Below are 20784 nucleotides of genomic sequence, written 5' to 3'. Positions count from 1 at the left end.
AGGCTGGCCTTTCTTCTAAGCATGGCTGGTTTATTTATTATTGTTTACTTATGCGCTTCCTTTCTTAGACAACAGTTTATTATATGCTTGATCTTTATTCTTCCTTTGAAATTCTGCTTGTTCCAACATTCCTCACAAATAAAATAAACGTTCAGGGCTTTTTTTGTATTACCAGTGAGGTTCACATAGATCATTTTAATTTAGCTAAATTTGTACAGAGCGATAGTTTATACTGTCCGTTTTTTTAATACCTGACCTTGTTTCCTAAAAGCATATTTCATCACTTCAGACAAGGACTTTCCAAAAGAGCTTTGGTAAACTACCTCTAATTCCCAATGTGATGACATTTAGTTTATCAGGGCACTGTGCAATATAAATAAATAACTTTTTTCATTATTTTTTTTTTTAATTTGTATTTTAGTGGTACTGATTCCTTCCAGTCTTTTTAGACACTTCTTGTTTACTGATAATGACGTCAAGCAGGCCTGTAAAAATGTCTGCACAGCCATCTGTAGTCTCTTGGGATGCTTATGACAGCATTACAGAACATCCCACATGTCCAACTTTAATATTATTTTATATTAAACTGTTTTTATAAAGTGCCAACTTATTATGCAATGCTTTACAATAAATAGGGGTTGCAAATGACAGACAGATACAAACAGTGAGACAGGAGGAGGAGAGGACCCTGCCCAAAAGAGCTTACAATCTAAGAGGTGGGGGAAGCAGCACACAATAGAAGGGGGGATATAGAATGGTGGACGAGTACTGAGGGTTTAAGAGACAGAAGACATGTAGGTTTGAAAAGATATATTTTAGGTGTTCAGAAGGTAAGTGCAAACCGAATAGGATGAGGAAGACTATTCCAGAGAGTCGGGCAGCCCTGGAAAGGTCTTGGAGCTGTGCGTGTGATGAGCTGTGTGTGTTATGAGGAAGTCATTAGTAGGTCACTGGAGGAGCGGAGAGAGTGGCTGGGGGAGTATTTTTCTGTCAGGGCTGAAAGGTAAGTGGGACAAGAACTGTGGAGGGATTTGAAGGCAAAGCACAGGAACTTGAATTTGATTCTAAGGGGGAAATTGAAGCCAATGAAGAGAACTACAAAGAGAGGCAGCAGAAGAAGAGCGGTGGGAAGGATGGATGAGTCTGGCTGCAGAATTCATAACACTGGTCAACAAACATTTTCCAAATATTGTTTTGGTTTTGCTAGATTGGCTCTAGTTTTTGAAATAATGACCTCAATAATAACCTCATACAAAACTAATGAAACATAAAAATTAAGCAAAATTAAACTAGATATGCCTAATTTTTGAAATACTTAATGTCAATATATTTTATATTCAGTATATTTACAGAACTAATCACAAAGAAGTCATTGAAAAACTTGTATGATTTCCTTTCATGCTGATGATCAGGACAATCACGTTGAAGGCTCCAGCAGTAGTGTGCCATCATGTGTCTATCCCATCTGCCCTGATACCTTTCTTCCATCACCTTTATATCTTGATGGAACCTCTCCCCTTGTTCCTCACTGAAATCGGGTTTTCTGGAAATTTTTGCCAATGGCTATGGAGATAGTGTACCTTTATGCTTATAAGTAGTAGCTTATAGCAAGTTTTGGACCAGTTCTTCATAATTTTGTGCTTGATGGTTCTCCAAGGAGTTCTTGACAACCATGACATAGCTGTGCCAGGCAGAAGCTTCAATATCAGTCAAGTAACTTGTGAGATTTGAATCATTTATCAGTTTCTGAATCTGGGGTCAATCAAATATTCCTGCTTTTAATTTTTCAGTACTCAATCCAGGGAAGAATCTACAAATGTATTTGAAGCAATCACCATCCTGGTTCATAGCTCTAACAAATTGCTTCATTAAACCCCAACTTTGGACCTGATTTAATAAAGCTCTCCAAGGCTGGAGAGAATACACTTTCATCAGTGAAGCTGGGTGATCCAGCAAACCTGAAATGGATCCTGTCCAGGATTCAAAACTTTTTCTAGCAAAAAGCAAATGACTTTGAAGAAATCCATTCCAGATTTTCTGGATCACCCAGCTTCACTGATGAAAGTGTATTCCCTCCAGCCTTGGAGAGCTTTATTAAATCAGACCCTTTATGTGTAGTGCAGGGGGAATTATTTTTTCTTTGTCAACCATTAGCTCATTAATGATGTTCGCTGCACCTTATTTCATGTTTTCCCTTGGAGGCCATGTCACTTTTTTCCAGTGATCCTGCTTTGCTCTGCTATCCCACAAGCAGATGAAACATGGGTACTTTGTGTATCCACTTTGCTGTCCAAGTAGGAAGTTCACAATTTTTAAATCGACACATATGGACCATTGGTGTTCATGATAGCAAAGCTTTTGTAAGACTATTTTGATATTTTCATATTCTTCTTTAAGTTTTGTTGAGTGACAAATTGGAATTGATGCATAGCAGTTGCCATTATGCAGTAAAACAGATTTCAAACTTCCAGTGGAAGGGTCTATGAAAAGCTGCCAGTCTTCTGCTCGGTATTCTGGTACTCCCATATGGGCTAGTAGTCCAGGGATGTTACAACAGTACACAAAGTCTCCATTTTCACATAAATATGGTATGGTAAAATATGTCCTATAAACCGTTGTATTAACTTCCGTTCTCAGTTCTTTTCTTTTAGCCTTGATGCTAAAGTTCAGATGCTTGTTTTGACGTATTAAATTGAGCTCTTCTTAGGAAAACTGCAGGTTTGATGAAACACTTCCTTCATATTCACTTCCACTGCTAACTCCTGGATTACACTCCAAACCCTGTATATTCTCCATGTTGGATACAGGAATATCAGGGAGTGTACTGAACACTGGTATGGGAACATGAGCACCATGCGGCATAGGTTGTCTTGCTGATTCCAAATCTGGGTACTCCAACTTGTTTTTCATGTAATGATTGAAACCTTTTACATTCACAGCACAAAAAAGAACAATCATTATGATGATTTTTGAGCTTTTGCCATACCATAGGTACACCAAATTTCAAACTTTTCAGTTTTCCATTTTTCCACTGACGTAGACACTCTACACAAGTTTTGCATACCATATGGGGAGCCCAATACTTATCTTGGTCCCCCAATTAAATACCAAAATATGCAAGATATGCTTGTTTCACAAATTCTGTAATGTTTTGCTGAATATTCACCCCAAAGGAAGAAAAATACATTAGGGTCATTTAAACAACTTCTTGAAGAACTCATATTTCTGTAAAAAAAGAAAATGTATGAATATAAAGAAGGCAAATAAAAGTTTTATGAAAATTATTCTAAATTAATATATAAAATGCAAAACATTGGTGTAAATAATATGCTGTGTTAACATTTGTTGTTGGTAAAATCGTCTGATCACAAGAACTAGAGCCAATTCAATTAAACTAATGTCATTTCTGGATTCAGCAGACAAATACACTAAATATATTAAACAATCCTTGGCAAATGAATTTTTTTTTTTTGTTGAGCTGTGTAATAGATTGTAAAGGAGAGAGTTGGGTTAGTGAAATATCCGAAAGGAGGATGTTACAGTAGTCCAGAAATAATTTCTTTATTGGTATGGGTTTTGCAGGAAACAAGAGTGGGAGGAAACCCACGCAAACATGGGGAGAACATACAAACTCCTTGTAGGTTGTGCCATATCCAATAATCAGACTTACTACCTAAGCACAGTTTACTTTTTTTGTTTTCTTGTAGCTAAAACTCATTGTATTATTCTTTTTATATAATTGCCTTCTTCTCTGCCAACAACAATAATACTATAATCCTACAGACAGCAGCAACTCTGTCCCCTAAGCAACTCAGTGCTAAGGTTAATTGTTACATTGCTTTCAGCGCAGCTTTTATTGCAGTTAATGTAAAACAGACCAGAAGCTTTCTTTTAATTATTGTGTGGATTAATTTTCATCTTTATCTCGAAATTATATGGTGTGATTCTGCCAATGCAAGCCAACTCAACTCAGACTAATATTTATATATGAATAAATGTAAATAGATAGGTAGATAGCTACTGTTTATATACCAGCCAGAAAAAATCCAATTTATTACAGGTCAGCTGAATGGTTAATTCTGATTGGTTGTTTGTTCTGTGATGATTTCCTTTTACATTCCAATAATAAACAATTCTGCACCTGAGCAACAAGTAAACTTTGACGGGAAATACTAAGCTTTCAAAAACCAAAAAAAAAAAAAAAAGAATGGCAGCCAATTTGTATCATCTGAGCAGAAATGCCACTGATTACACTTCGAGCTGTCACCTGTTGCCATGGGAACACCCTGATTGTCCCCAATCATTTTATGAACTGGTCGACTTGTTTACCTTAACAGAATTGCATTAGCGGAGCATTAGGTATTGTTGTAAATTATTTCCCAGTTGGGGAATGGCTGCGGCACACACGTATTGGTACACATTGATGGGAAACAGCAATTAATTATGGGATATTTTATTCCTGCTTTGCAGAAAATTGCTGCACGCAGCTAAACCTTATGAAATGTTGAACTGCTAATTTGGTAATTATTGACGTAAAAAATAGTGTGGGGGGAGTTATATTACACTTCAGTATCGATGGAGGATATATTTCAGGTGGTACCCAGAGGTAATACACAAAGTAGAAACACATGTTGTTAATAAATTCATTTTAAAAATGCAATTTCTACTATATTGTGTTGTTTTGATTTATTTTTCCACTCGGTTGGCTTTGTTTAAAGCTGCAATCCAGGGAGATATATAAACACAGATGAATGCAGAGGTAATGCCAGCAGTGTAAATACATGGGAGGGAAAAGACCTATAAATTTTACTTAACTGCAGCAGAGAAAAATCAGGTCCTTATAGGCAAGGTTGTGCAGAGCTGTGTAAAGCTCAGGACTGAACAGATATCAGGTAAAAAGCAGACTTCTAGGCACTGTAGCTGAGCATTGAGCTTTTATAAACAATTCTAGGAGCAAATTGTAGTTAACAGTCACAACCAAATATAATTCATTTACTAAACTCAGATCAGTAGAAAAAAATTCAGATTGGTTTCAGTGTTATTACACTTTGTTCCTTTTGTGCAGTTTTTTAAATAAGCCTGAAGATGTCAAATTTCTTCTACATTAGTATTCTGTCTTTTCTGCTGCATGTGGTCTGGGTGTGTCCCATTTATCTTAATGTTCTCCATTAGGCTAAACAGACTTGGGAATTCGTACTTCATAGTCCATAAACATAGACATGTAAGTGACTGCAAACATATGTTCAAAATGAGTCTGTGGAATAAATATTTTGATAAAGGGGCTTGTGGAACGTGCCCCTCTGCCAGTAACTATCTGATTTATCACGTGTGTCTCGGTTTGTCTTCCCTGAGATCTTCCACAGTCTTGGCACAGGTATTGGCTGTTTTCTGTCTGTCTTCAGTCCTTAAGAGAAACCTGGCTCCTGAAAAATACTTACAGTCTATAAATTAGACTTTTCCCCTCTACTTTTTATTCAGATGACTATTCTATTTCAACCAATACAAAGCAAAACAACTGAATAGTCTTGTAGGATAACCTTTACTGTAATAAAAAAGAGATGCTTGTGCCTTCCTGCCTACCATTGTTCCTTCATTCCATTCTTCATCACTTTCTACCGTCTTCTTTCTGCCACCCTCTTTTTCCTTTTTTTTTCTTCAGTTTCTTTTCTCCTTACCTTTTTTATTTATTTCTCATAATCTTTTCTCGCAATCTAACCTTCTGTACTTAATCTCTCTTTCTTTACTTTCCTTAACTTCTCTTTCTTTCTTTACTAAGAAACATTGACATTCCTGCTATCTTTTCCCAGGCTGAAGCTGCTCAGGTGGGACCATTATAGGTTATATCCTATTAGGGAGTTTGGGATCTGTATATCAGGTGATTGATGGAAAGACATGCATACATTTTGACTTGATTTAGGACAGTGTAGATTTAAATTTTCAATAGTGTTTGTTTTGCATTGTATTTTTGCCCTACACGGTAAAATTGCCTCCAGTGCTTGTCAGAGCTTATGCATAGGAACACGTCAGATAATAGTCACCCAAAACTAACAGCTGTCCCTGTCTCGGGCATAAATCTTACATGTGTACAGGACTGATCAGGAACAACCGGTGTTCATTCCCGTGGAGGAGAGCACAACGGGGTACCATTCTACTTATGCTCCTTCCTTTCCTCTCCATAGCTGTGTGTACAGCACTCATTAATTCATCTGTCACAAAAGATGGTTTCCAGCGACAATCCTCTGACATCCATCAGATGTCTGTATGAGGCTTAACTAGAGAACTTTTAGTCTTACTCAATAAGGTGTACGTCATACCTCTGCCAAGAACTTAATGCTTCCACACTGACACAGGGGTCCTTCTCTGGAGCATGCCATCAGGGAACAGGCGTTTCTATTTAGGCTGTGGCTGCTTTCTAAGAAAACAAACTGTAAGATGATGCACACCTTTTGTCTCGATGCATCTGGAATATATTTGACTGATTTAGACTGAACTGGAGCAACTTCGTAAAAAGTTTTGTGCATCTGCACTGTTTTGATAAGTAAGGCTCATTCTCTTCCTGTGCAACAATTTTGCTCAAATTTGTTTCTCCTTTCTCCCCTCTTCTTACTGTTCTTTTAACTTTTATTTTCCTGCACAGTTGTAGCCCACTGCTCTTGTTCAGTCAACAAATTTTGGGACACACTATAATTATTATGAAGCTGTCATGTGTTAAAGCCCAATACTGTGGCTTCTGTGCTTGCAGGAAAAAAACAAAGTCTGGGAGCCATATGTTACTGAATTGTCTTCCTTTCTAGCCCACAACTTCCTTGTGGCAATGTGAAAAAAGTTACAAAACAACCACAACAGTAGATGGTAAAGCCACCAGAGGTTCTGAGGGCTCTCGTATCGTTTGCAAATATAAAGATATGTTTCTAGGTTATATTGGGTTTTCCTCCATCTGTCCATCTGGTTTGTGTTGGAAGCTGTGAAATTAGTCTCTCGGGAAAGAGACGGATCGCAAATAAATGTGTGGACGTGACAAATATTTGAGCATTATGCTTACATGCAGTCACAGAAGAGAATAATCCTCATACAGATGAATATAGCTTTGTGCATTTGGAAGGAAGTATATCTTTTAACCGTGTTTTCTACAATCCCATTTTTACATTTTACTAAAAGATTATGAAAGCTAGCAGTGACATAACCTAATTTTTATATGATATTTATATTGTTTGATCTTCCATGGCTGGTCAAACAACTTGCAAAAAGTGCAATTTTACGTGTTGTACTCCATTTTTCAATTTTTTTGGTGGTGTCTGAGGTCTTCGATGTCTTTAGGAGCTTCAGAGGCTTATTAAGTGTCTGTGAAAATTGTGTGCCTGTTTCACCACATCATAACTGTTTTGCTTAGTGACATATGGGTGTCCAGTAGATAGAACCACAGGCAACAGGTACCCTTGGAGGCTATATATATAGTGGAAATAATGAAAAATATTTTTAGGTCTGTAGTGGTCAGGGTACTTGATAATGAGGCACTAAGTGCAGCCCTTGACATCATCAAAAGGAAACACATAATAATTAATGTAATGCCACAGATAGCTCTCAAAGATTGTAGACATTTATTGGAAGATGGCCAGGGATTAGAGATCTATAAGAGAAGGTCAAATACTTTGGGCATGCTACAAGATAAAGACAGCAGACATGCTACAACTGACTGTGGACATGCAATAGGAGATGGCCAGAGACTGCAGACAGGCTCCAGGAGTTGTTGGAGACTGGGGGCAAGGTTCAGGGGACAATTATAGACAATAAAGGACACTACTAGAGATCACTGCAACTACAGCTCATTTACACTTGCTTTTACAAACTTCCTAAAGCCCCTTTAAAAAGGACTTTTGCACAATCCATTCTAAAAAAATGTGGGACTGAACTAAAAAATGGGACTAGTGTACAAGGAATAAACTGTGTTGCACAAAAAGTGTCAAAGATCAGCAAGTTGGGCAGCAAGGGTTTAGTTCCTCACCCTCCATGATGGTTTCTAAAGTTGATAATACACAAAACAGTCAAACTTACCATTATCCCAGTATCAGGGAGGTCCTACCTGACTGGATATGTTCTGATTGAATTAGACACTTCCCTAAGATTGGTAAATCTAATGCTCATTTTGGTTCTGGTGTCTCTGTGAGTAGCCTTTTTATTTCTGGCAAAATGCTTGGTGTATACAGTAATATTTCTTTTATTGCTCCTCTGATCAAGGAAGAGGTTTTTTTTTTTAAGATGTAAAAGATTTAAGATGTAAATCTTTTACTGAAGGAAAAAATGTTAGTTTGTGCAAAGTCCATTTTTCAGCTTTAAACTGTTTTAGCACAGTGATACATGCTCAGCAGCTGTTACCATGGAAACACGGGCCAACAAGTACAAAACTCAACCAAATGTTTTGTCATTAAGGAAGATAATAAATAGGTAGCAGAGAATAATATAAACCACAATGCACCATGACATATTACATAAAGATCAGCTCCACCCATAGCAGTTATCTTTATCTTCCAGAGAATGTAGCTGGGATTGCCCCTCTGTTGGGTCATTCCGTGTGGGAGCCGGGCAGAGAGACATCCCCCACCCTGCAGTGACAGGGAACCTTCCCGATAAGCAGCTTGTTGTTTATTTCTTCATGCACAAATGCTGTGTTAAGCCTCCTTTTCATATACGTGTTCTTCGTTTACGGTTATACAATACGGCTCCTGGACCAGCAACATTAGATAACACATCTCCTAGGCCAGAAACAACAGAAGATACACTACCTAACAAAGGATATGCATTATAGGCCAGCAACAATACAGAACAAGCCTTTTTACAGGGAACAGAACAACATGCCCCTAGACCAGGAGTGCCCACACTTTTTGGGCTTGCAAGCTACTTTTAAAATGACCAAGTCAAAATGATCTACAAACAATAAAAAACTTGGACTTAATAACTCCTGTGCACGGTAGAGTTTATTTTAAAAGGCAGGGCTCCGCGATCTACTTGCGTTGCCTTTGCGATCTACCGTTGCCTGCCCTCCTGGTCTACCATAAAAACCAGAAGGCACATACCCTGGGCCAGCAACAACAGAGTGCATAGGCCAGAGCAACAAAGCGGGTTCATTATGATGCATTGGCAACCCATTCAAATAAATGACCTGAATGACCTGCCTTAACACAATGCTTAATAATATTTAAAATGCATTATAAGGGACCAGGATAGTGTAAATAGACCTTTACAGTTTCCATAGACTTCTTTGTGACAGAAGCTGTTCTTTTTCCTTTAAGGAAATATTATTTAGGTTGTATCATTTTGGGATACTAAAATCCTGCAAAATGTGAGCTTCAGATACACTTTGTACAAACTAGATGTAAATTTATTAGAATTTTCAAATGTAGAGAATATAGTATATTTTCTTTGTCCAAAAGAAGCTGCTTTCTTCAGGGAAAGATTACATGGCTGTTCTCTGCGGGATGTGCCTACAGTTCCCTTATTTACATATCTCGGAGCTATATCTGCTCTTCTAACCTTCTTTACATGCCTCCACCCTCGTCACCTCACAATTTTTTATGAAAGTAGTGTCTTAGCTTCAAGGTAATGTTAGTAGTAGGAAATGGATGGCTATGGTGGAAAGGGGGTTAAAGAAAGGACTGTGGAAGAACAACAGTTTTTATAAGGACATCATTAGTTTTACTCTCATGTTTAATATATATATATATATATATATATATATATATATATATATATATATATATATATGCCCCAAGATCAACAACAGAATACACACACCCCTAATGATACCCAGACAGTGGCTGATGCATAATTTTTCTAATTGCCTTGTACACACTTTTTAACAATATTTCATTGACCTCCAGCATGCTGTATTTCAGCCCTTTGGCTTTACTGACTGTATGTTTGTACTAGTCAGCACTGAACCCAGGTTTCTTTAGCCAGACTTTTTGAAAAGAATAGCTGGCTTTTTTTTAAAGATTATCAGAAATGGCATTTGCTACCTTATATGTTTCCTTTAAAGGAAACCTTTCCTAAGAGAAATTTATTCTAAATATGGTAGTTGCTTGGGTGTAATACTGCACGTACTCTGATTTATTCTAGTTCTAGGTCAGTGACTCAAGGATTAAAGCTAGAAGGTCAGTAATGCAATTAGGCAACCAACATTTTTACATGGAGTCCAGCTTTGTCATCCCTTTGTCTCTGTTTAAAAAAGTTTGCTTTACATTCCAAATTTTAATTAATGGTTCTTTATAAAAACAAATTATTTTAGCAAACACTGTCAGTATTGTCTTAATATGCATGTGGAATCAAAAATCTATAGAACTATCAGGGTGACAATAGGTTCATAGTGAATATACTGTTGTAAATAAATTGGTTTCTTCAAGGTGAATATTTTTCAGCATACGTTTTGTGTTCCCAGGTGACCTGGTGTCTCGTGCAATGCATCACCTCCAACCCCTCAACATAAAGCAGCATGGTAATGGTACGCCAATGCACCACAAGCAGGGACCTCTATACTGGGAACCAGAAGCCCTATATACTCTCTGTTATTTCATGCACTGCCCACAGATGGAATGGGAAAATCCAAATGTGGAACCTTCCAAAGTCACGCTTCAGACAGAAAGGTAAGTCCCTAATAATTTACCCTAAACATTTACATTCATTTGTACACTATGCACAGTCATTATGGCTTTCTGTAAGGGATCAAATTCAGTGTATCTACATGGAAAATACAAGGTTTTATAGTATCTATATGCACCAAGACAGTTCTTAGTGCCTAGGCCTAGTGCTTAAAAGAATCCTGCTTGCTAAATTTTTGGTGCAGTTACCATCAGAACAGCCTTCAGGGGGGTAAATAGCAGCAGGGGGTAAATGGCAGTGTAAAGCACACCTACTGTGCATGGCGGTCCCTTAATCCTGTCATGCCAAGCTCATTGTACATCCCACAGAAACATAAGATCATGGAGAAAGGAAGTTTTATTGCAGAAGAGACACAATATGTCTACATTCCCGTGTGCATTTTTTTATAAAGCTGTGTTTTTGCTTTTAATGCATCCTGTTAAAGTATTATATGTAAATATCACAATGTGGTAATTCTGGCACCATTATATGGTTTGGTTTAGTAATATCCTGCTGAGTATACCCCTATCTGAGACAAGATTCTAACAAAATTTCACACTTGGAACCATACTGATTTAGAAAAGACTCTTGTGTTGTCTTCTTTATCTCAGAACATTGTGGTCCCTGAAGACTGGCCACAGCCTTTGTACTGCTGTGTTGTAGAAGAATTATGTGTAGTAACACAACTTGTATAAAGCAAAGCCTCTATTTTGCCTTGTCCCATTGGCAAAACGTCTGCTTTTGCTAGGGGATTTCCAAAGATTAAAGTTAACAGATAAAATGTTCACATCTGCTGTTCAACAGGCTCCGGCACCTTTCCAAATGTTCTGCATCTGTTTCATCCCAAAACATATTTTTAAAATATTAGATTCAAACCTGGAGTTAAATTTTAGTTTTCCAAGGTCTATTTCACCTTATAAAATTTTATCCCGCCATAAATAACACAAACACAGCTTTGTCATAAATGACTTTCTTTGTTACCTGGCCAGTAAATATGAACTTGTGGTCTTAGATGTTGGAACAGATGAAATCTAAAGTCATAAAAACCTTAGGTCTCACCCTATTTTGTTCATATTTTTTTATATAAGCCTTAAAAAATATTTTTGCTTATTATTTCTCAATAAGCAACCTATGCTTCTATGTCACCTCTTCTATGCTGGAGAAATGTTTCTATCATTACACACATGATAAAATGCACATTTTTTGCATTTTTAACTAGCAGTAAAAACACCCCAAACAGTATACGTTTTCCAAAAGCAGGTAGCCTATAGAATAAAAAGATAGCAGTTACAAATGTTGTCATATGATATTCATGCAACTGTATTTAACTTACATTTTCAATAAAAAATACACTAAAAATAATGTTACCACACAGACTCACAAAATAATTCCCAGTTGTTTTGAAATATAGACTGTTTGAAATATAGATACAGAAAATTTCCAATCCTTAATTCTGTGTGTGCTTTTAAAATGGCTAAAATACAAACCCCAATATTGGTAATAGGCAGCATTCTAAAAAACCTTCACAGCCCATCAGTTTAGTGTTAACGATAAATAATGGCCCTGGATTTATTCCTTTCACTCCATTATATTCTTTGATATAATGTCTCCCGTAATTGAAGTTGACACGTGTATAAAAACGGGTCATTTTCACAGTTTTATTTTATTTAACTTTATATGTTTTGAACAATTATTTTATTAGTAAAAAAAAAATGACGTTTATGAAGGGCTCTAAAAATGCTCAAGGGTGCTTTACAGTCATGCAGTACACATCTATATTGTAGCGCAGAGGCTGCAGTTGTATTAATACAATCTTGTTTTAACCATTTTAATACTTGACATTATATTATCAGGAGAAAGGTGAAACGCACAGAAAATTGAAATTTAGTTGACATTTGTTTATACCTATGCATTCTTTTCTCACTGTAACTAAAACTTATTAAACATAGACCTTTACTCAAAAACCTTTACTGCACATAAACCAGATGGAGATGAGGAGCAGTGGCAGCATCAAAGAGGTCCAAGGTGGCTATATTAAGCAGTTGGGGGTTTGGTATACAGGGAATAACTCCACCAGGAAGACTCTGCTTGACATCATGGATGCATTGAGGGGTGCAAACTGCACAGTATTACTGTACCTGTAATGGTATTTTTCATTTCAAAAATATCAGGCACAAGGGATTGTAAAGAAGCTGTGGTATGCTGGTATCTTATCACAATGGAAGGATATTCTTCTCAGCAGTAGTAACACAGTAATAGTGCAGAGCAGTAAATCAGCTTTATGCTGATTGAGCAGAACTGTAGATACCTATTTTTTCCTCTTGCAGGAAAATTGTGATCTCTGCAGATGCACTGACTGACATTAATCTCCCATGACACTATGAATTCCAGGGAGACTGATAAAAGCTATGAAACCCTCAGTACAAGGACATAAAGACTCGCACATTACCAACTACAGTAGGGGAAAATAGGAATGTAAAATACAGCGAGGCAGCATAAATCATTATTCATATACCAGCTAGAGAAGCTGAATAAAAAGCAAACATATATAATATATCATGGCATCAGGAAAATAGTGGTAAGGATTAAGATTGAGAGAATATTAGGCACATCAGGCATGTGTCTAGGGATCCCAGACAGCAAGGGATGGCATTTTTCCTTTATAGTTATCAAGAGATCTGTTGTACATTTAATGACCCATTCAATGACCATACAACAATGCTTGTTTGTTGCTGAGTTAAGGGTTAATTTGCAAAGCTTTTTGAGTTATTTTAAGTTTAATGTTTAGCATTTTTATTGGTGAACCGAAGGCAACTAAAAAAAGTTACATAACTAATGCAGCATTTTCATTAAATGTATATTTGTAATGCAAGCAGTGTAAGCACCTAATTTTAACCCAGTAGCAGTCTCTTTCGGTCTCCATACAGCAAGGCTTAGACTATGAAAATGACAAAGTGAGTTTTGATGCAGTGTTTATGTGCTATCAAGAAACATACCGATAGAAGAAGACAGTGACTAAGAGATGTAGATGAACTCATTATTCGTCTGCTTCTACTTTTACTGTTCAGTCAGTGGCTAGGGAAATGACAGAGACCTGTAGGAGTTGCCTAACTTCAGCCAATAAAAATCAGATCTTTTTCCAGACAAGGTTGTTCCTTGCAAAAGTAAGAAATGGATAGAAAGACAAAACAAATCCATAGGCAGTAATGCCATTCATCGTTTTACACATGTGAATAGAAATGCTTTTAGATTGCAGAAGCACTATGTATTCTAAACTGTTGCCATTACACCTATGTTAGGGTGCAGTTTCCTGCATACATGCACTCCAGCAGTAGTATTTCTTAGGGTAGGTATAGACCAGGCCTGTGTAATAAATGTTAAAGCAGCATCTCAGTTGCCCCTACAAGTCCCTACTGTCATGAATGCCCCCTGGTTATGATTCTGTCTAGGCTCAAACTATTATTACACTAATAGTCACTTGTTTATTAAATTGGAGTGTTGCTTTAGGTAGCAGGTAAGTTAAGCACATTAAATCTATTCCAGAATGCAATTCAAAGCAATGCAGTCAGCAAGACTTATTCCTGAGTAGGTTTTGGAGCCTCCCTGTGTGACTTAAGCTTGCATTTTAACCTAAAAATGTAAGGGATCACGCTTAGTTCATGGCTTGGACAATGTAAGGACTAATTTATATTGCCATGTTCCAACAGCATCATAAATATCAGCAGCAGTTCAATGTTATGGTAAACAGCTTAAAAAAAAATAGAACTGTGGCGCTTTATGGACAACAGCGTATTTTGTTGGTGTTTTGATGGAGGATTTGAAAAATCCTTTGACAGCGGAATGCTAATTGGTTCAAGATAAATGCTTGTTCCTGAGCTCTGACTCCGTGTTCTTGTGCGTCTCACAAAAAGTAATGAAATGCTTCAAATTTATCTAAAGCCCCGGGTCAATCTCACTTCCTCATAAATGAGTCATTCCCTGGATAAAAATGTAAGATAGTGACACTCCTGTACCAATCAAGTGTCATGTGTAACATTGGATACATCAAAGCAAATGTTGTCTTTTTTAGATGAATTACAAAGCCTCACTGCCCCTCTACTCATGTAAATGAATGTCCTGGAACCTCTGAGCACTACAGAGGGTGGATGGTTTGGAAAATGAAGACGTTGGCGGTAAGGGGATTTGCTGAACACAGCAGTCACAGAAAAGTAGGCTTCTTCCCTTGGGTCAGTTATAGCCCCTCGATATGCTATTTTCACTAGCATAACTGCAGCTTGAAGGTTTTACAGTAAATCTGCGGTCCGGCACATTGATTTCAGTATTTACATACTCTTGATTCTCTATAGCTGCAGGCATTGGGAAGCAATTCATCCTCCCTCTTCCAGAGATTTGCCCTCACTTCTTGGCAGGTTGTTGCTCTGATGAGCGCAAATATGTATATGCACTTTTGTGAAGTTTAAGGGAAATTAGAATATATGTCAAGTTGAATTGTTCTTGTTAACCTAATGATAAAAATTATGGAGGTTTTAATCACTCCCTACTGTATACAAAATGGAAACAAAAAAAAATTTATTGGAAACACTTTTCATAGACAAAAGAAGACAAGTAGAGCATTCTAGCAAGTATGAGTACAAAGAGGAAAAAAAAAAATAAAGAATACTCACACGTGTTGAGTAATAATTCTGTATTTATCCATGAACCTTGCTTAATGTCAGAGATACTCCTTAACATGAACGCTTGTTGAGACAGTAGTTTTGGGAAAAAGCTATGAAATTTTGTAATAGGGTGATACTTTAAATGATGCTTACTTTATCTTACTCATATATCTATATGGAACATTTACTTTTTCTGTTTTATTAAGAACCAAAACTTTACACGGTTTCTTGTCTCCTCTGCAAATCCCATGACTTTTTCTAGTAGTGCGCAGGAAATGAGCCTGACTTCAAATCTTCTATTACATGGAAGTGCTGGTTTCTTGCACACAGCATTCCACAATAAACTGGGACACACAGTAATTGCAAACATATGGACAAGTTTGCTAAGATGTAAAAAGCAATCGTGTGCAGCAGCCCATAGCAACCAATCAGCAGTAATCCTTCATTAGTCTGAAGCCATTTATCTATAAATCTTGTATTCTGATTGGTTTCTCAAACATGCTATATTTATATAGAACTGAATCTATTTGTATATTTCAGTAAACAAAATACAGTTTAAAGGCGTAATAATAAAGAATATTTACCTTATTTTTTTAATGATACTTCAATCTAATTATGTACAGTAATTAATTTTATTGCAATACAGGTAATGAATATGCTAATCTATGATTTGCATGTAGATGTAAATGTATTTGGTAGAGCTAAAATATTGCCTTTTGCTGCGTCCACAGCCTTGTGCTACTGTCCCCCCAAGATGTTTAGCAAGCAAGTCTGAGCCTGCGATGGGAGTTTCTTCCCCATTGAGTGACACACGGCTCCCCGCGCATGTGCAGTCCAGATTCTATGGATTTAGTGGTTCCGAAAGGTTGGCAACCACTGGTTAAGATCCAGGGAAAAGTTCTTAGATCAGGGAATGGAAGCTTTCAGCAATCATTCTAATACTAATTTTGAAGACAAGCACAGAATATGCTTTCCAGGTAATTGATAGGAACACGTGGCTTAAAATATTTTACAGGTTTTCTAGAAAGGCTGGACCTGCTGCTGGAAACCCATGACAATTGACAATTATGCTTTATTCTCCTTCTCTTCACAGATTGAGGTTCTTTTTTTCCATGAAAAATGTTTTCTACTAATGATGTAATTCTGCATTTAAAGATGTAAGCCTGTGGAATGTACTAATTAATGAGAGACATAATTCATGTTTTTCCGTAACACACGCCCTGTAAGCTATTTTCAAAATAAGCAGATGGCACAAGAAAAAAACAAACAGAAATATTCAAATCTGGCTCTAATGATATTTTTTTTTTCCACCCGCCTCATCCAGTTTAAACATCTTCAAACATCCTAATTTGACATATTGGGTACTTATTCTCTCATTTTAATGGTTAAATAGATTTTATTACTTCATAAAATCTTCTTAATTATTAAACATTCAGTAACTGAAAATTTGCATTCAGTAGGAAATGCAATGTCTACTGAAATAAAAGGCGTATCTGTAATACTGATGAACAGCCCCCAACATCTAAAGTCAAATGCCGCCTAAATCTACCTACTTCCATTCTTTCATGGTAGATTGTTACAAAACAATGCAGATTCTGCTTCCTTCAGCTGTTTTTGTATCATTTGTTGCACTGGAATGTATTCTTCCGAGTAACTGGCTTGTTACAAAAAGGCAGATTGGGCATGTCAGAGAAAACTCAGAAGACCTAATGTGTTTTTACTTCACAGGAAAACATTTGTATACACATCTATATGAGCATGTTGGACATCCCATTTCTAAACCATTGGCATTATAATGGAGCTAACCTCCTTGCAGCTATGAGTTTCCAGTTTTTAGACTGTGTATCTGTGTAAAGGTGTTCCCAATCATGCAACATAGCATATGTAAGGTCTTTGTAGGGTGTATTGTATGAGAAAACCTGAGGTCCAGGCTCTTTGCAGGCCACTCAAGTTCTTCCACACGATATTCAAAAAACTTTGTATTTATGGAGCTGGCTTTGTGCACAGGGGTATGGTCATGCTCAAATAGAGGAGCGACTTCCCTGAAGTGTTGCCAAGGTTGGAAGTACACAATTGTCTAGGATGTCTTTGTGTGGTTTATTATTACAGTATGATTTACTGAAAAAAAAAAGAGCAACTCAATAATCTGGGAGGGGTATCGTATTTTTGGTCTTATAGGTAGCACTGTTCTCCCCAGCCCATTTGCAGGGCCAGGTGCACCACCCAGCACTTTTCAGTAACTACCTGGCTGTTTTTGGGTCACAATGTTGGGTCACAATGCAGGGGCCACCACTCACCTACCACTTATTCTCACCCAGCTTAAAATAATTTCTGGGGAGAATATTAGGTATTTAAAATTTTTCCCATATGGTGTGAATAGGCAATTGGCAAGGTAAGAATCTTGTCCCAGGCCACCAGGGGATGAACTCTCTTTAGGCAATATTTGGATGCTGCCTCGCAAATGTAAAATATTTTAGCACTTTTGTATGCAAGTAGATTTTACATACCCTGGGGGATTTTTGTTCCATTGCCCTCTTGGCATTGAAGGTACTATGGTACCAGACAGCTAGTAGGAACAAGTAGGAATATTACCTCCTTTCTTGTCATGAACTTTTCATGTTTGAAATTGAACTCAATGGATTTTTTTAACCTGACAAACAATGTTACTATTTTTCTTTTCAATAAAAATAGGTAAAGCCAGGTGACATGTATTGATTTCATTTGTGATCTCCATGGAATGTAAAAACTTCTAAATGTTCCACTTACACGTTGTTTAACATGCATGTAAATAACATGAAAATATATATCTGACTCTAGGTCTATGTTAAATGCAGCCCTTGGGTAGGGTTTTCTATATACATAATATATAGAGGGTAGTTTAGCACATGGCCATTACACACTGTACTTTTCTCATAGCTAAGAATATGTTTTTAAATGTGGAGAAAAGCCACTGTGGTATGTTTGGATATAGAGCAAGCAGTTTTTTTTTCATTTCTCTGAATTTGCGGTTTATTTTGGAAGAAGCTGAGATTTGTTCAGTTACTCTGTAAAATGTGCACAGATGCAAGTTAACACAAGAAAATAGAAAAAGATGTTGGAGACATGCCTGGACAGATTTAACTTGTTCTCTGTGCTGTGACAGAGGTTGCCATGCAACATCTAGCCCTTGTTCTAGCTAAGGTGAGGAGAATATAGGCCATCCTATTTTACTGTGTACCTTGTATAATAAGGAGACAGCCAGTTATAGATTGGGCCAGACCATTTATTTATTTTACCAGACCATTTTATTTTATTTACTTGGGATTTTGGTTTTACAGCCATGTCCAAGTTCTTTGAAATTCACTTTTTTTTTAATATGTCTTTATTAGCGGCAGGTAGTTATATTAACCAATGTTAAGCATCACAATGAATTATGACAGTTTGAAAAAGTACACAATAATACAGATCATAACAGCTACCGCTGCCTGAAATTTACTTTTAGTCAGCAAGTTACATTTGTAAAATGCCCAAAAAATAGTCCTCATTTTTGCAAAACTTGCTCCACAAAAATAGGACATTCAAAGCGAAATCAGCATTGCAAGAATTGCATGCCCATACCTAATCCTTATCGCTAGGCCCAGCACTGCCTGTTAGTGTTCTGGGGGGCACACTTATTTTCAAGCAATGACTTTCAAAAAGGCATAATTTATTCAGAAAGAATGCTGCTTAGCTATTGCCTTTAGGATCTGGGGGTCTGTTGGCAAAGATTTTTATTACATCCAAGATACAATAAAAGCACTTTTAGGGTGACAGCTGTACAGTATTTTGTTCATCGTGCAATATGGATTAGCAATATGTAACTCTGATTGTTCATCCCTTTAACTAACTAAAATTGTACAATGTTGATTTTTAATCATATTTTAAAGTAATATGGAGCAGAGTGTAAAGGTTAAAGAAATTATAAGAGCTAATTTAAAAGCATGAGTGACATAGAGCCATGTCATCCCTCACTCCCAGCAACAGATGAAATATGGTGTCATATGAGTTGAATAGGTTAGATATCCTAAGAGATATTAAACTTGTGCAGGCTGAATATCTTCGCTAATATCTGTCAGGAAGTGGTTCACAGCTTTCTTCTCAGTGTTAGGTTTCTCAGGAGATTCTGATAGATAAAACCAAACGTTTGCAATACCTTTTTTGTTACAATAATAGGAGCCTTATGGGTGAGCAAAAGTAAAGCACTACAATCACACAAATATGCCTGGTCAGCTGAAAGGTGGATTTTATCAGATAGAGATCCATTATTACAAGGTTCTCTTATCTCTACAATCCGTCAACAGGAGTGTCACTTCATTTTAAAAGGCTTTGTGGAGAGTTGAAGACAGAACCTGCAAAAGGGATACCTTGCTGCTACAAAAGAAGAATGTGATAGGACTGGGATGGGTGAGTGCAAATAAATAATTGAGATCAGGCAGGTAAAGTTATTTTATTGCAAAGGGGATCCAAATTTTTTGGTTTAGTTCCACTTTAAGAAAGACCTTCCACTAGGACATACTTACTAGTTCATGTACTCCAACCACATCTTGCTTCTTCTGGCTCACTTCCAAACTTCCATTTATTTATCCTTATATATCTGGAGCTAGGGGTTACTTTTGCCTTTGTACAACTGGCCTCTCCGATGACTTGCAACTAGATCCTGGAAATGTGTAGATCTATCTGGCCATCATGGTATTTACTTGTTGCCATCAGTATCAGTAAAAATGTTGTGATATTCCAGTTATTGTCAAGAGGGATTCATTTTTAGAGGCCTTCCACCTCCTGGGATATCCATGTCATATTATCTGGAAACATATATAATTATCATATAGCTGGGAAAAGAGAAAATGGGAGTGTGGAGGTTCTAAAATAAAGGTATTTAGAAAACTAGTTTGGGATTAGTAAAAAAGTAAGGGTAGGAATGCTATGAGTTTAAAATTTTTGTACAGAAAAAGAGTATGTTCAGCTATGCAAGACTGAAAAGTAAAGGTGTATTACAGCTTTAAGGATATTTTTTGCTCATTCTAGTGGGGTTTCTCCTTTCAGTTTTTTAACAAACTGAAAATTATGTATTTTGTGTATTCTAAATTCTGTTGTTTCTTGGGACACATTTTGAAAATGTGGGATTGATCCTAGACGTTAGACACAGTTGATATCTTTGTGTCAGTTCACAGTCTGTATACCTTCTTGTTAGTATTACGGAAGATAGTTGCTTTATGAAAACAGATAATATCAGAATACTAAAACTGCCATGTGGCTGTGACAAATAGTAACGGGTAATGAGATATTCAATATCAGTAGAGACATGGATAGGTGACACTGACATCTCCCAGATAATCCACTAAAATGCTTTTAGCACAAATACTTCCTGTCCTTAAAGTAATGGGACTTTCTAGTGTACATTGCAGGAATGACATGTCAGTTTCCATGTGTTATATACACTTCTTAAATATTTCAACAAGGTTGTCTTAAAGGTGCTTGT

General features: G+C 36.9%; 1 protein-coding gene across 3 annotated transcripts in view; it reads left to right on the top strand.

Annotated features, from left to right (window-relative positions):
- ABTB3 (ankyrin repeat and BTB domain containing 3) overlaps window positions 1-20784 on the top strand; it is a 127824-nt gene that overhangs the window by 81165 nt on the left and 25875 nt on the right. For all 3 annotated transcript variants that reach the window (XR_011919367.1, XM_072400390.1, XM_072400389.1), the window contains one exon: window positions 10433-10637. Coding sequence is in view for 2 of the 3 variants with exons in the window: in XM_072400390.1 (XP_072256491.1) it covers window positions 10433-10637 (205 nt within the window). In the remaining variant the exon portion in view is untranslated. The remainder of the gene's footprint in view (window positions 1-10432; window positions 10638-20784) is intronic.

Source organism: Pyxicephalus adspersus, chromosome 2, assembly GCF_032062135.1.
Source record: "Pyxicephalus adspersus chromosome 2, UCB_Pads_2.0, whole genome shotgun sequence".
Lineage (NCBI taxonomy): Eukaryota > Metazoa > Chordata > Amphibia > Anura > Pyxicephalidae > Pyxicephalus > Pyxicephalus adspersus.
This window is presented reverse-complemented; position numbering and strand designations above follow the sequence as displayed.